Source organism: Ambystoma mexicanum, chromosome 8, assembly GCF_040938575.1.
Source record: "Ambystoma mexicanum isolate Mex_15411 chromosome 8, UKY_AmexF1_1, whole genome shotgun sequence".
In the NCBI taxonomy this organism is placed as follows: Eukaryota; Metazoa; Chordata; class Amphibia; order Caudata; family Ambystomatidae; genus Ambystoma; species Ambystoma mexicanum.
Window position 1 is genome coordinate 1,530,303,568 of NC_090929.1, and position 16,702 is coordinate 1,530,320,269.

A 16,702-nucleotide genomic window follows, 5' to 3' on the forward strand; every position below is an offset into this window, starting at 1 on the left:
TCTTGGGAAAGAGGCAGTCGGGCTTTCGCCCTCGACATGGCACAGAGCCAGCTCTGCTAGACTTAAAAAATCAGCTACTAAAAAACATGGACAAGGGTAATTCGGCGCTTCATCTGCTCTTAGACCTGTCAGCTGCCTTCGACTTGGTGGATCACAAGATCCTAGGCAAACATCTCACAGACTCTGCTCACTTCTCTCCTGAAGCCACCACTTGGATTACATCCTTTCTGGAAGGACGAGCCATGAGGGTCTTCTCAGACCAGGCATCTGCCACTCCATCACCCATCAGCTGTGGAGTGCCACAAGGCTCATGCACACCCCCCACCCTCTATAATCTTTTCACCTTACCTTTATTTAAGGACCTGGAAGAATTTGGTATAACCTTCACCGATTATGCCGACAACACACAAATTCTTCTTCCACTATCTGGTGATTATGAGAAGGACCTCAAAACCCTACAAAAGACATATGCACTCATCCAGGCATGGATGGCGGCCAATGGTTTATGTCTCAATGGGGACAAAACGGAAATCCTACTAGTAGGTCCCAAGGAGACGTTGAACAAACTAGACAGTAAATACAGCAATTTCAGCATAGAGAACACTGTTATCAAAGTCTCTGCTCTGGTAAAAACCTTGGGAGTATACCTTGACTCGCCTTTGTCCATGGATAGACCGTTACATCTCATCAGCAGCAGCGCTCACAACTAAAATCATTAATGCTGTAAAACCCCACCTTTCCTCCAAAAACTGTCTCAACATTGCTAGGGCCACCATAGGTGCAAAACTGGACTATTGTAATGTCCTCCTCCTAGGCACCTCGTCCAAGAACCTTAACAAAGTACAAATACCCCAAAACGATGCTCTCAGAGCTGCACTCAGTATCCGTAGGAGAGACCATATCTTGCAGTCTAGACAAGACGCCCACTGGCCCCCGGTGAAAGAACATATACTGTTCAAGGCCCTCGCCATTGCGCACAGATGCATATCTCAGTCTGCACCCTCCTACCTAACAGAACACATTCAGCAAGCACAATCACACAGACCTAAATGTGACCAATATTCACACCAACTTACAATCCCTACCTATAACAGAGCCAAAACGGAGGGGTCCAGCTTCAAAAGTGCTAGCACCAAAAGCCTAGAACTCACTACCACTCAAACTCAGAAAAGAAACCTTGCTTATGGCTTTCAGAAAAGCCCTGAAAACGAAGCTATTCAACTGAAACTGCTCTTCACTGCCATTCCCCTGTAACCATGGAACAGGAATGCTGTTTTTGTCTCACAACATCTGTATCACTCTGTTGAGAGTTGTATTTATGTAACATGTACCTAAGTGAATACTCTGTAACAGTGTCACGATGCCCTAGGGCTGTTGTGCGCTTTATAAATGGAAATAAATAAATAAATAATAGGGTCCAGGCTGGGCGGCCAGAGAGAGAGAGGAAAGGAGGGAGCAGGTGTCCTGATGAGGAGGATCTCGATCTTACAGGCAGAGATAATTGGATGCACACCTTTCCTGAATTGCAGCCAGACAGTCTGGTATGAGAGAAGGAGCAGAAGTGGCTGAAGGGAGCCTGAAGGAAAGCTGGGTGTCATCTGCATAACGCTGAAAGTAAGAGCAGAATGTAGTGATGCAGTGGGCAAGAGGTGCCAGTTAGTGGTTGGGAAGGTTTAGACCCATGGGGTACAACAAAAGTAGAGAGGGAGAGATAGAAGAGAGGAAAGACCTCAGTTGTACCTGGGAGGGTCAGTCAGTGATAAAGGAGGTCAACCAGGCCAGGGTCAATGAGATATTAGTGTCGAGGGAAGTACCTTTATCAACAGCATTAATCATTCTAATATTAAAGTGAGGCAATAATAAAAATTTGAGAAACTCTCGCCCTATTGCACTCCTTGATATTTTGGGAACATTTCTTGGCTTCTGTCTTATTGCGTCACTTGGTGTCTTGCGCCTCTGAAATGGGCTTAGTGTCAGCATGGAGAGGTTGTGGGATACAGTGTGATGCTGGAAGTGCCCAAATGATTTGCTGCACGCAATACAATCACTGTACACAGATACTTCGATCCAGGTGAGATTGTCGACAGATGGCACTTTCTCTAAAAAAATACAAACATTTCAGAGGTTGAAACAGGAATGTCCATTTACTCCAGCACTATTCAGCCTTTATCTATCAGATATGGGTGGAAGCCAGGAATTATAAAAGCCTTTCCTCCTAAAATATGTGACACCATAATCGTGTAGATCATATATGCTGATGATCTGGTCATGATTGACCAGACAACAATAGGATTGCAGCAGAGATTAAATCAGTTGGAGAGTGATATGGAGCTGAAGCCACCTTGAATCTCCAGTGGCTACTTTGGGAATGTCTGGAATGTGACGTTTGGAAGAAGTTACTATGCCTTCCCAGCAGTGTCCGCAAGTCATTACTTAGGTACGAACTGGGATTACAGTCTTTCCAGTCGTTCATACTGTGGAAAACCTTGAAATTATTTTGCAAGTGTTGTATGCGAGATACGCTTCCTCCATTTGAGATCCTCCAAAATTGTGCTTAATATGGTGAAACAGTGTGGATCTATCCCTAGGGGTATCATTTACAAAATCCGGACACAATTATACATAAGATTCCGAGGCAAGATTGGATTAGTACACAGGATATAGAGACAATCTATAGCCTTTCATTTAATTTGACTCATGAAAGGAGAGCCATTGGGCATCTTCTGAAATATTTGGTCACATATCCATGCACCCGATTGGGGGATCTATTTTTGCGACTATAGCTAAAGCTACTCTCTACAAGAGAGGTGTTAAGTGTACGGACAGAGATTCCAAAGTCAGAGTAGCATTGTAGATGCTGCAAAAAGGAAGATCTTACATAATCTGTGAAACATTTATTGGTAGAATGGAATGTATTGACATTGTTAAGAACCACACTTTTGGCTGACATTTGTAAGAATTTAGAAACTCTGAAAATTGATGAATGTTGGTCTATGTTTATAATTGGAGAGATCCCTTCCATGATTTTTGTGTTGACTAGAGTCTTGAATGACATTTTATATTGCATGTGAATGTAATTTGGAACTGCTGTTTGTCTTTCCTCTTTGTTTTTTTGGAGATAAATGTTACGCGCTGTTAATTTGAAATGATTTGGAATCATTGGAAATATGAAAAATCTGTAATAAACCAAACATAAAAAAGAAAAAAACAGTTTCTGTATAGTGAAAAGGGTGAAAGCCAGTTTGGTGAAGTGGGAGAAGAGAAGTATTGTTAAGATGGGTGGAGACTTGAGAATAGACAATACGCTCCAAAAGATTAGAAAGAAAAAGTAAGAGTAGAATTGAGCGATAATTGGAGGAAAAGAGGGATCCTAGGAACGTTTCTTAAGACTAGGAAGTGTGTTAGCCTGTTTGAATGATGATGTAAAAGGGGAAGACAAAAAGGATAGATTGAAAAGAGAGACCAAATATAGAAAAGAAAGGGGTAGACCTTAGGAATAAGAGAGGAAGAGAGGGGGGTTGCAGGTGGCAGCCATAGGATGGGCTTTGATGAGAAAAGAGCAACATAACCGAGGCAGAGAGAGGAAGACAAGAGAACATAAGTGAGGGATTGGACAAAGGGAAAGGGGAAGGCAGGGATGATGACATGGGAGAAGGTGTAATGGATGAACAGAGGAAAGTGACCCTAGAAGAGAAAATTAGCAACAAATTAAATGATTGTGATACTTAAGTTGCCTTATGTGCGAACCGGTAAAAATGCTTGGTGGGTTGAGCGCTCGCTGCTGTGATATGTGTGAGATCTTCAGGTCACAGGTTTGAATCTTGTCAAGACCAACTAAGACTTTCATCCGTCCAGAGTCGATACTTGGGCAGCAACTTCGGTATGCTGATATTGTTTTTAAATATGTCCTCTGTAAAGTGCTTTGGTGAAAGTGCTATACAAATAACACGTCATTATCATTTCAATTGAAAAGAGGGTTCACAGCACCTTCTGATTGTTGTTTCCCTTTTGAGGTGACATTATCCCATGCTCTTGAATGGCCCTAGCTAATATAACTAGCTAATATAAACTCTATGAAATAGTGAGGCCCAGATTAATTACTGTCAAAGTTCATACCTCTTCATTACAGTAATTTCAGTAATAGGCATCCCTTGTACAAATAATGTTGCTATTTTCATATAGCTTCCATGTATGTTTCCCTATGATGACGGGACTACAATGTGGCTTCCAAAATATAGAAAGGCTGTGTAGATTAGGAGCTATTACAATTCATATACAGTTAAAGTGTGCACTCCCATTCCTCCAGGTTACAAAGCTCGATTAACTTTTCCACCTTTCACAGTCATTAAGATAAGCCCTGGTGTAATGGAGAATTATTACTCCTTATTTTAAAGAGAAGTGCTTTGGGAAAATGCAGTTTGTGGTGTGAGCTACATGAATAGGAATTTGAAATCTTTGTTTTATGATGTTGTCAAAGAGTCCAACTATAAATATTAAGATTAAGAGTGAGCAACTCTCATTCATTCTGTTATCATTTCATGTACCACAAAGGTCTAACAACTACTTTAGGTATTAAATCAACATTGATTTACAATGATTGTCCATCCCACTTGCTCAGCTTGCTTTGAATTGCACGTGATGCTTGAGCACACGCCTTGCACAGTGGTATATTTTATGCTTTGATTGTCAGCATGTCATTCTTCCACAGATATAGAAAAATCGTGACGAATAACTGCACAGATGGTCTGAGAGAGCAATATTCAGCCAAGCCTCACAAGTGTCCTGGGAAGTCTCCAAGAGGGCTTCAACTTCTCACTGCAGACGGCAGGCTGGCAGTACAAAAGGGACAAAACGTCACCTTCCTTGTTAGCTTGGAAGAGGTAAGTTGCTGTGTTGGCATCCATGTAATCTGTGTAGCTACACTTCAAAAGAAACATTCCAAGAGTCTCTCATTGTGCCCTTTGAATGGGTTTTCAGCGGTGGTAATCAAGTTGAAGTCCCTGATCCCATTGACCAATGATCGACCTCTTAAAGGAAGGGTCAATTTAAGAAGTGTCCATGATGCAAATGATGGTATGAAGTGATATATCAATGCTATGTGGTAATGTTACAAGCAATGGCACAGATATTAGACTGACCTACATGTCAATGAATCACGCATTCATGCTAGGAGCTCATGAGGGCTCTGAAATAAATGGCAGTGCTTCAACTAAATTTGAAGCTTTGATAGCAGTACAATAAGAGCAGAAGCATTTGGAGGCAGGGCGATACAGGCCTCTTTGTGCAGAGGTACAATTTACAGATAGTGATCTAATCGTTTTGTAGTTTGACAGTGCGCTTACAATTAATGTGCTTCTCTTACCACGCATCAAGGAGTGGGGTTGAGGACGTGAGCTGAACAGCCTGCGGGTCTGCTCTGAGTGCAGCTTTTACACCAAGGGTGATTCTGAGCGGTTGGCCTTCAGCTTCGTGTACTCTCAGTGTGGCACTCCCGAGAAGAGAGGGAGCGCCACACTGACAATGCTGCCCACGGCTCCCGGTGTGCGTCCTCAGAGGCATTCTTCCTTTCCTCTCCTTCCCCCAGAAGCTCACTGCCTCAAGCCCAGGGAGCGTCTCTCTCCAGGACTGAAATCTCTACACTGGCTCCCAGTGGCTGTGAGGAGTAAGATCAAAACCCTCGGCATCGTCCACAAGACCTTCTGGGGCCTGGGACCTCAATACCTTCAACTCTCTCTCTACCTAAATATCTTCCTTCTTGAGCTCTTGGCTCATCTGTCTTTAACTCTCTCAGGATCAGTGGCTTCTCCAAGCAAGGTGTTGGTGGGTGATCTCTTCCTTTGGCTGGAGCCTCCCTCTGGGGCAGCCTCCCTGCCCCCCTTAAACTTGAGGATAACCATCTCCAGTTCCGGAAGCACCTCAAAACCTTTCTCTTTGTTTCTGCTTTTTCTGCTCCTCTGATTTTCTGACCTCCTGGCTGAAACCAGAACTGCACTGGCGACCTGGACACCCGCTGATCTCGGGCCCAGGTTCCAGTCCCATCAGCGTCAAACACCTGCACTGCCTGCCTGGCAACCCCCGCAGTTAGGGACTGTTTCTGTAGCCCTACAGTCCCCCTAACAGCTCCTGACACCTGGTGTCTGCACTTACCCATGCACTTGCCACATGCTGGCCGTTACTTACCTTTTGTTATTATCTATTCTCATGTACTGCACTGTCCCTGCCCCTTTCCCATGCACTTGTGTGATCTGAATGAGACATGGCCTAGTAGGATTGTTGTCTGTCCTCCCTTTGCCCCCCCTTGCCTCGTCGCGCCTTGAAACACTTGTGTATAGGCACGTTATAAATGCCATATCATATCATATCGTTGCGCGGCTCAATATGCGAGCTATATTGGTTTCTCAGATCGGCCAATCGCCACAATGGAAGTTTCCCAGAGTTGCGCTGATAGTGTTTAGGTGTTAATAATGTTATGCACACACTTCCTGTCCAGTGCACATTTTCATACAATGATTTATGAATCCAAATGTTTATTTTATTCATTGAAATTCTTGGTTCATGATAAATGGTTTACACAATTTGCCTTGTTTGCATTATCAGAACGAGATTCATGTGTTTTCCACAAACTCTAGCATGACACAGTGTTGCTGGTCCTCAAAGTTCACTCTTATAAAACCTTGTTTCCTCTTCCATGTTCCAAGACATAACAAAGTCTTTTTGCATTAATCATTGTTTTTAATGGGCATTTTAAGATCCCATATGAATACGACGTAATGTAATTATCAACTTTAGGGACAAGGAATACGAAAACATTATTTTGTGGAAGCATCAGACATTACTTAAACATATTGGATAATTGATTTCCCACGTTGCTAACCAACATTGCTTGGTTATTATGTGCGTGTGTACGACCTTGTGCGTGCACTTCTTCTTTCAGACAGAGATCCCTCACCCTCACTTTGTTGAACTAGTTATACCTGAAATTGAATATGCACAAGTTAAGGAGTTCCCAACCGTTTAGTGGCATACATGTTTCTTTCCATCTTGTTCCAGCCGGTGCGGTCACACAGGCACAATAGAGATGTACTCCCAGTAAGCGGAAAAATGCCCACCTACATACACACATTTAAATAACATTCAGGGAAGAGAGAAAGGAATGTGTTCGCCAATGATTACACTTAGACAGTCCTTTTTCAATCTCTAGGTTACACCTCACACAACACGGAAAGCGATGTACGTCTTCTCTTACTGCCCAATCACAATGCATCAATGTTGGTTGCCATTTTGTAATGTCCCATATGCAATGCAATTCTTACATTCATTCAGTCACATGTGTAATCCTAGGGGTTAAATTTGCGAATTGAAAACCTTATGTGTAACTTTATATATAAATAAATGTAAGAAAATAGAAATTAGAAAAATACTATACATGATGAATGTACACCAAATAATTCACTGATAGCCCAAACGAACATCAGATATTTTCAGACATTTTCGATGTCAACCATATTACATATTGAATAAAGAGGTCTGGGAGTCCCTCTACCGGCACAAACACGGCCCATTGACCTGTTCTTGGGTGGATGCCGGGAGAGTCTCAACCATGCTTTAGCTCACTGTGCTTTTCACGGAGGAGACATTTCCATAGGCAAATCAGTCTTTGTCCCACTCGAAGGTAGTCCAGCACCGAAATATAAGGCAAATCTTCTCTGAACAAAAGTACGTGTTTCAGCCTAGTCGGGGCTCATCAGTGAGTTGGAGCTGTGCCTCGCTGAGCACAGTGAGCAAAGGGTCCACGTCTGGATTACCCTGGTAACTTAGAGAGTCCAAAGTATGCAGACATTTGCATAAAGAGGTCTGGGAGTCCCTCTACTGGCACAAACACGACCCATTGACCTGTTCTTGAGTGGGTGACCCCCGGGAGAGTCTGAAACACGTTTTAGCGGACTCTGGAGTGGGTACCTTCCCAAAGAATAGGTCAATGGGCCTTGTACGTTCTCGCAGAGGGGCACCCATGACTACATTTTGCATATTGCACCAAAGTGTGATCTGCACACCTAATTGCAATGATGTTCAGATATCCTATCCACCTATTGCCAATTGCATTAAAGAAAGCCTAAGGCTCATCACGGCTCTCATTCACATTAAAAGTGCAATGTGCCATGCAAATAATACTGTGCAAAATAACATGCCATGTAAAATACCAGCCGTATGTATTAAACCCATTGATCATTGTACAAAGTGCAATAATGTGCAAATATCACATGGACTAGTGCAATCCTTCGTGTGAGTTTTACTCTAAAGTGCATTGTGCTTAGTATCATATCCTTAAATTAAAACGATTATAGCAACTAAAGTATAGATGGATGTTGTAAATCTAAAACAAATGCATATATCTCTTGGGTGACAATATACAATCGTAGTCTAACAATACAATATGAATTCTATTACCTGTGACATATCTCCAGCCCGGCAGTAGAATGTATCATTAGCAGTGTACCTTACTAGATAGCACATACCCATGGCTAGGATATCATAAGGTATGCTCTAGGAGATATGTGTGTAAACTTCAATGGTACCCACTCCATATTATTGTCATAGAACTCTTTAGCATCAGCACTATAAATAGGGTAGCAGCATTATACATACCTTATAGCGTAACCACATCCCACTCTTAGGCTCAGTGTAGTGCAGGCCTAATACCCTTTCACTTTCAACAATCAAAAATTAATTTAATACATTTAAAAATGGTAAGAACCTTACAATGCCAGCACCCCACATCCTGACATCATAATGTGATAAATCAAAATGTCTTGACCTTACTGATGATCTCATGGCTGAAGTCAGCCAGTGGTGATAAGGTCAGACCAGTGAAAACACCTCTACTAAAATAGAACCAAACCAAAGTAAAGTGAGCGGGGGGAACTCATCCACAACGTGAAATCAGGACATAATATTCATGACAGCTTACTATTCATTCACCAAGCAAGGCGTACAACTCTTCATCAACAGTATGTCCTATTCGATTTTATGTTTCAACATCAATAATATATCTGCTTGTTGGCATAATAGCTGTTCCCTATCACTCCCTCTAGGTCCATTAACAATTCTATGTACACCAAAAAATGAGAAACCATCTATGTTACCATCATTTTTGTCTTCAAAATGTTTTGCCATTGGGTATGCAGCATCATGATTGTTAATGGCTCTTATATGCCGTAAAATGCGTAACTGTTGGACCCATATGCAGGCAAACTTACTTTTTGTTGTGTCTGGCTGTGAGTGTGGAAAAGCAAGCCCCTTCCTTCCCCATGAACGGTTATGCCACAACAATTGTTCAAGTGTTGGCAATAAAAGGCTATAGGTTTTTATTATCACAGATATGGTTATATACATAAATAATAAGCATATTATAATCATATAATACTTTTGGGCACCAGGTCCTGGGGTTACCCCCCCAGGCCCGTGCCGCCTTCTTTGTTCCATGACTTGTTGTGACCACTGTACAGTGTCCTGTTTCTTCTTCCGTTGTTTTTCCTCCATTCTTTTTTGAGGGTGGGTTTGTGGAAAAGAAAAAGAGAGGAGGACGCTCAGTCTACAGTGAACCTCCTGGTTGTTTGGGTCCCCGTTCAGGGTCCACAAACAGTTTGTACCTACTGAGCTGCTAAATAAGAACCAGGGATAGCTGCAGAGTCTTTGTTGTTCCTTTGTGGGGGCTGTGGGCCAGCACTCGACCAGCCTGTAACCGACAGTCCGGGCCCCTGGGTAAGCATTTACTTGTGATGCCCCTCTCTGGCAAATGTGCTTCCCTTGGGTGCTTAGCACCCCATTGTTGTTTTTGGAAGGGTGAGGTCTTTGCTCACACCTCCCCTTCCAGCGCTTTGTAGCGCCGGGACTGCGTGTCTTTGTATGTGTAGCTGGGGAGAGGGCGCAGACCTCCTGCTGGGGGAGCACTGTGCCCCTCTCTGGCCTGCTGCCATCGTGCAACAGTTACCCTGCCCCGCTTGGGGAGGACCTGGTAGCGTTGCCCATACCTTCGCTGATTTACTACTTATTACAGGGACATTTGAAAACATACACTACAAAGTCCTTGTCACAAGTTATCTCACTACGGTCCTTTCCACACCAGAGCTGGAGCTCTGTCCACCCATCCAGCTGCAGGAGATGCTCCACCAGCACCTTTACCCCTCCGGGTGCCAAGGTAAGCTCTGGGCACCTCTATACAGATGCTTCTCCTTCTTCAAACTAATGTACAAATATATAACCCTCCGTTGCTGTTGCAAACCCAATCTGCAGCGTTTAAAAAAGAAATGCAGATTTTTCGTTGTTTTTTGCAAATTCGAGGCAGCCGCCATTGTACTCCACGAGGATCTTGCACTTTCCACGATGGCCACCCAGGCCTCTTACATCCACCCCAGCCAAGCCCCGGATCTAGGAGCCCTCTGATTGGCAGCCAGTTCTTCTAACCAGCCAATTATCCTCGCCGGCAGACGAGCGCCGGCCCACAAAGGAAGGCACAGGAAGAAAGGCACCTGACTGAGCTGACTGAGCGTACCGAGCTGTGGGCTGCTAAGGTCTAAGCTCCCCTGTGTGCCTTTACCCTCCCCCTTCCAGGACTGTTGTCACTATGGTGAGACACCCTACAAACAATAAAAATGCCAATTAACACTGTTTGATATGACAAACCCCTCGTATCAATCAAGCATTGTGTACTATTCGTACTGCTCTACTTCCTCTGTACCCCATATGTGTTCCGCCCTAGGCACGGTTGTGGTGTACTCACCACTTTCTGCCACTACAAATGCCATAGTGTGCCGCTTAGATTTTCACACTACACTTAAATATGGCACTGCCATGTTTCTTTATATTATGCAATTGCGTTATACATAGTAGTACATAGCATGCCTGCAAGGTCTTAAGCAAGCCCTGCTGCTGTAGCCAACTCGAGCACATAGATGCTTAGCTGCATTTAGACTGTTACAATGTGTTTAGCCAGTTCCAGTTCTGCCTTATCCAGCACACAGGTGCACAGTCACTTTTAGGTTACTCCAATGTGTTTAACCAGTTCTAGTTCTGCCTTATCCAGCACACAGGTGCACAGTCGCTTTTAGGTTACTCTAATTTGTTTAACCAGTTCTAGTTCTGCCTTATCCAGCACACAGGTGCACAGTCACTTTTAGGTTACTCCAATGTGTTTAACCAGTTCTAGTTCTGCCTTATCCAGCACACAGGTGCACAGTCGCTTTTAGGTTACTCTAATTTGTTTAACCAGTTCTAGTTCTGCCTTATCCAGCACACAGGTGCACAGTCGCTTTTAGGTTACTCCAATGTGTTTAACCAGTTCTAGTTCTGCCTTATCCAGCACACAGGTGCACAGTCGCTTTTAGGTTACTCTAATTTGTTTAACCAGTTCTAGTTCTGCCTTATCCAGCACACAGGTGCACAGTCACTTTTAGGTTACTCCAATGTGTTTAACCAGTTCTAGTTCTGCCTTATCCAGCACACAGGTGCACAGTCGCTTTTAGGTTACTCTAATTTGTTTAACCAGTTCTAGTTCTGCCTTATCCAGCACACAGGTGCACAGTCGCTTTTAGGTTACTCTAATGTGTTTAACCAGTTCTAATTCTGCCTTATCCAGCACACAGGTGCATAGTCACTCTTAGGTTACCCTAATGTGTCTAGCCAGTTCTATTTCTGTCTTAACCAGCACATAGGTGCACAGTCACACTCAGATAGCTCTGACTTGACTAGTCATTTCCACTATTGCCCTTATCCAGTTCACAAGTGCACAGTCGTTTACAGACTGCCCTGTGGCGTGTAGTATTGCCTTGTCCAGCACACAGGTGCTCAGTCATCTAGACTGCTCGGACTGTATAGGTGCGACATTCCAGTTACACTACAACTAGTCGGCACCCTGCCAGCCTTCCTCACTTAACCAAACCATGCCAGGTTGGTTATTACTCACGATGTTTCCATTCTGCATTGTACTGTATGATACACCCTGCACAGGCTCCCACTTTATTATCCAGGATAATGGCCTCTCCAGAGTAGCATGCCCCCGCCATCACCCCACCCCCTACCCCACACCTTTCCTGCCTCTGACTAATCTGTTTCCCCAAGATCGCCACCTGATTAATGGCTATATAGACCATATAGGGATCCAAAAGCCACAAAGAACCAGCTCACACTACCCAACTACCACCAATAAACTACCTAAAGTGACGTTTCCGGTCCTTAGCTCACTTAGACGCACCAGACTTAGATCTCGAACCGCCACCATGCTATGCTCTCCGATTAGAAACTGCCCTAAAGTTAAGCAAACTAAACAAATCCCAATACTAGGACTCTTAAGAACCCAAAGACTAAGATCCCAACTCTTAAAATATCCTAGCATAAGTACCTCCTCATCCTCTACCACCATAGGAAATTCATCTCCACTAGTAACCCACACTAAATGCCACAATAAGATCACCACACCACCTCAAGAATCACCCCCTCCGTTAGACCTCAAAGCAGCTCTCATTAATGCACAGTCCATACCTGCACACGCCACAGAAATACATGACTATATCACTGAACAACAACTTGACCTACTTATAGTGATGGAAACCTGGCTCAACCAAGCATCAGGACCCTCACTCTCCATTGCCATTCCCCCAGACTACACCATCCTCAGGACAGACAGAATAAAATCAGTAGGGGGGGGGAGTAGCTATTATTGCTAAAACCCATCTCAAAATAAGAACCTGCCCTATCGAGAACCCAGACGGCTACGAAGTCTTGCTAGCCAAGTTAGCTACTAATCACAAGACCACTATAAACATAATAACCATTTATAGAGCACCTAATGCTAAATCTCAGCCAGACTCAGATATACCGCTACTGCAAATGCCACTTATTAAACCAAATACTAAATGTCTAGTCCTAGGAGATTTGAACTTGGGATTCGATGACACCCAAGACCATAAAGCAGCAGCACTATATAGTGCACTCAATGACATGGCATTCATAGAACTAGTGAACGCCCCCACCCACACAAAAGGGAGAACATTAAATTGGATACTACCACTCCATTAACCCAATACCCTGGTCAAACCATCACAGTATACAGTTTTCTATCTTGTGTAATGAACCAGATCCAGCTAAACCTATCATTAAGGAAACTTATGTAACAAGAAATATCCGGAAACTTACAGCAGAAAATCTCAACCCTCTCTTAACCAACTCTCTCAATAATAAAAAGATCAATACTGAAAACCCCTCTGCCATAGCTGACATTTACCACAATTGTCTTACCAGTACAATTGACACCCTAGCACCTTGTGTCAACAAAACCAAACGTAAGGATAAAAAATCCTCTTTCTGGTTCAAGGAGGAACTAGTCGCTCTTAGACGGATTAAAAGATCGCTTGAACACCGGCTCAATAAAACCCATACATTAGAAGCTCTGGAAGCTTTCAATGCTGTAAACAAAATCTATAAATCAGCCATTATTACCCTTAAAGCAAATGCCTTTAACACCAGAATCAGTAATGCATCCTCTGACAGCAAAGAACTGTTCACCATAATTAAAGAGTTGGAGAACCCGATCCCCATAATCAACCCAGTCCATCCTAGTAAAGAAAGGCGCACCACTATTCAAGATGCGCTGGCATCCAATATCAAACTACTACAAAATAAAATCATCTCCAAAAGAAAGATCCTTTCCGATAAGCCGTCCACGTCCAACCAAATTTCCATGAACATAGTAAATACCACCTCATTCTTTAACTTCTCACCAGTCTCACATGATGCAGTACTTAATACCATAACTACACTTAAAGCTTCAAACTGTAAAGGAGACAATTTTCCAGCGCACCTAATCAAATTATGTGCCCGTACTCTCACACCCATAATCACCAATTTCGTGAATGCCTCTTTCCTTACCAACCAGGTCCCAACTAGCATTAAAGCGGCGTGGGTCACACCTCTACTAAAAAAAACCCACTGTAGATCCATTAGTATCCACGAACTACCAGCCCATAACGACTGTCCCCTTCCTCCTTAAAATTATAGATAAAATAGCCTACAACCAAATATAAACCCATCTCAAACAAAACAACCTACTAGGAGCCAGACAATCTGGATTTAGACCCAACCACAGTACAGAGACAGCCCTCCTGGATTTGAAAATCCAATTGGATTCTATCAGAGACTCAGGCAAACTAGCCACCCTACTGCTATTGGACTTATCAGCAGCATTTGATCTAGTAGACCATGACAAACTTTGCGACACCCTAAAAGAAGACTTTAATTTCTCTATTAACGCTACTCAATGGATCAAATCTTTCTTATTGGACCGCACCTCCAGGGTTGCCATCGGTAACCATGCAGCAGACCCTATAGTAGTACCCATAGGAGTCCCCCAGAGATCCTGCCTCTCACCCACCCTCTATAATGCATATAGTAAGGCCACTAAGCCAGATGCAGAGCATGAAGGAGCGACCTGCTTCAATCCAGCTGTGAAGGCTAAGGAAAACCACAACCCCAAAATGAACGTTTCACAAGTTCAGATGCCAGTTTGGAGGCATCACGCTGCGGCGAGCCTGTTCCACTTCGGCGGACAGAGCAAGAGAAGTGGCGAGGCCCAAGCAGGGGGAGGGTGGCTGGGCGTTAGTTTGGAAGTTTTGGTTTATGTGTTGGTTAGCAATAAGTTTGGCCGGCTGGCACAAGGCACTAACGGTGGGAAGGACAACTTAAGCACTCACAGAACAGCTCGAGTGAGAGGAGGCCAGGAAAGCACATGGCAACCAACCGAGGGGAAACACCCCAGACGAAAAGACGGAGAAGATCAAGAGCAGAGGGGCACACCCAAAGAACCAGACAAAAGGAGAGGAAACTGGGCAAAAAACAAGAGGAAGGCTATGGGACAGCAGAGCCTGAGTAAACAATACATAGATGGACCCTGATGAGATAATGATAGCAATCTGGAATGTGCGAGGACTCAACGCCTATGTCAAAAGACTCAGAGTGTATGCTTGGCTGAACAAGATGAAAGTCAATATAGCAATGCTGCAAGAGACTCATCTAACATCAGAAAAGCAGGCCAATGGGGGCAAGAAATGGGGGGGCAAGTATACAGCACTACATACTCGAACTACGCAAGCGGGGCGCTAATTTGAATAGCGCCGGGAGTACCATTTCAATTAATAAAGCAGGAAAACGATCCGGAAGGAAGACTAGTGTTGGTACACGGAATGCTGGAAAACAGGGAAATATGTCTGATTAACACCTACGCCCCAAACTATGATGCGTCAGAATTCTTCAGGGGCTTGGCGCCCAGGCTGGCTCAATACAGGGAGGCTACGTTCATCTAGGAAGGATATTTTAATTGGACCCTGGACCCGCTTCTCGACAGGTCGGACGACAAACATAGGAAGCCAGCACCCCCGGCTAAGGAACTCCATAGGACCCTCGCACAACTGCAGCTGGTGGACATCTGGAGACAGGTACATGGAACTGGGAGAGGGTATACACATTATAGCGCACCCCACGGCACATTCACACGAATACATTACCTATTTACAGGGACTGAATCTTTGACAGAATTCACAGGAATTGACATAAAAGCACGCACACTCTCAGACCATGCTCCGATATTGGCAACATGGGCACACACCCATAGGAAAACTCCATTACCAACGTGGCACCTCCGAGCTGAGGCCCTAGGGGAGGGGGAACTGGAAGAACATCTGCAAGAGGTGATAGAAGATTACTTTGAACATAATGAAGGTAGCGTAGAAAGTAATGCTACACTCTGGGATGCATTCAAGGTAGTGATTAGAGGGGCGGCAATTGGGAAAACGGGAGGGCTCAAAGTAACTATCATGGAAGAAGTGGACAAACTAGAAAGGCAGATAAAAATGGAGGAACGGAGGGCAGAGAGGGCAGGAAAGGAACCCAAGGAACTGCTGGAGTTAAGAACAAGATGCATAGAACTCTGGGAGAAACTAGGGAAGCTGAATTATGGGAAATATTTACAGAGATCCCATGCAGAAGGAGATAAACCCAGCAGACTTTTAGCATGGCTCACCAAACAGGAAAACAAGAGGGACCCCATAGTCGTACTAAAAGATGAAACGGGAACAGAGATCAGGAACCAGGAAGATATAAACAATCTGTTCGCCGACTTTCATGAACGGCTCTATGCTCCCAACCCAGAGGTGGAGCCGGAGGACATTGTAGACGCCCTAGCAGAGATAAGACTACCGAAGCTAACAGCTGAACAGGCCCAACTATTAGATGCCCCTATTACTGTAGAAGAAATCGAGACAGTGATCTCTGAGCTCCCCTCGGGCAAATCTCCGGACCCGGATGGACTTCTGGGTTAGTTTTATAAGACATATAAGAGCGCTAAAGCCCCAAAATTGCTAGGAACATACCAGGAGGCATACGAAATAACACAACTACCAAACAGCATGTCGGAAACAATAATTGTACCGACCCTTAAGCCAGGGAAATCCCCAGTAAAGTGTGCCTCCTATATGCCGATCTCCCTCATTAATCAAGACGCCAAGATACTTACCGCGGACTTAGCTAACTGTCTGAAGGTAGTAATCTCCATGCTGATCCACTTAGACCAGACGGGCTATGTTCCAGGACGCAACACTTCATGGAACCTCTGCAGATTGCATCATGTCATAGATCAGATGAATCAGAGACGGGG

General features: G+C 44.1%; 1 protein-coding gene across 1 annotated transcript in view; it reads left to right on the forward strand.

The window, feature by feature from the left end:
• The window catches only part of SORCS3 (sortilin related VPS10 domain containing receptor 3), a 3,021,596-nt gene that overhangs the window by 2,638,277 nt on the left and 366,617 nt on the right, over positions 1–16,702 (forward strand). The window contains exon 18 of the mRNA XM_069611752.1: positions 4,709–4,880. Coding sequence (XP_069467853.1) covers positions 4,709–4,880 — 172 coding nt within the window. The remainder of the gene's footprint in view (positions 1–4,708; positions 4,881–16,702) is intronic.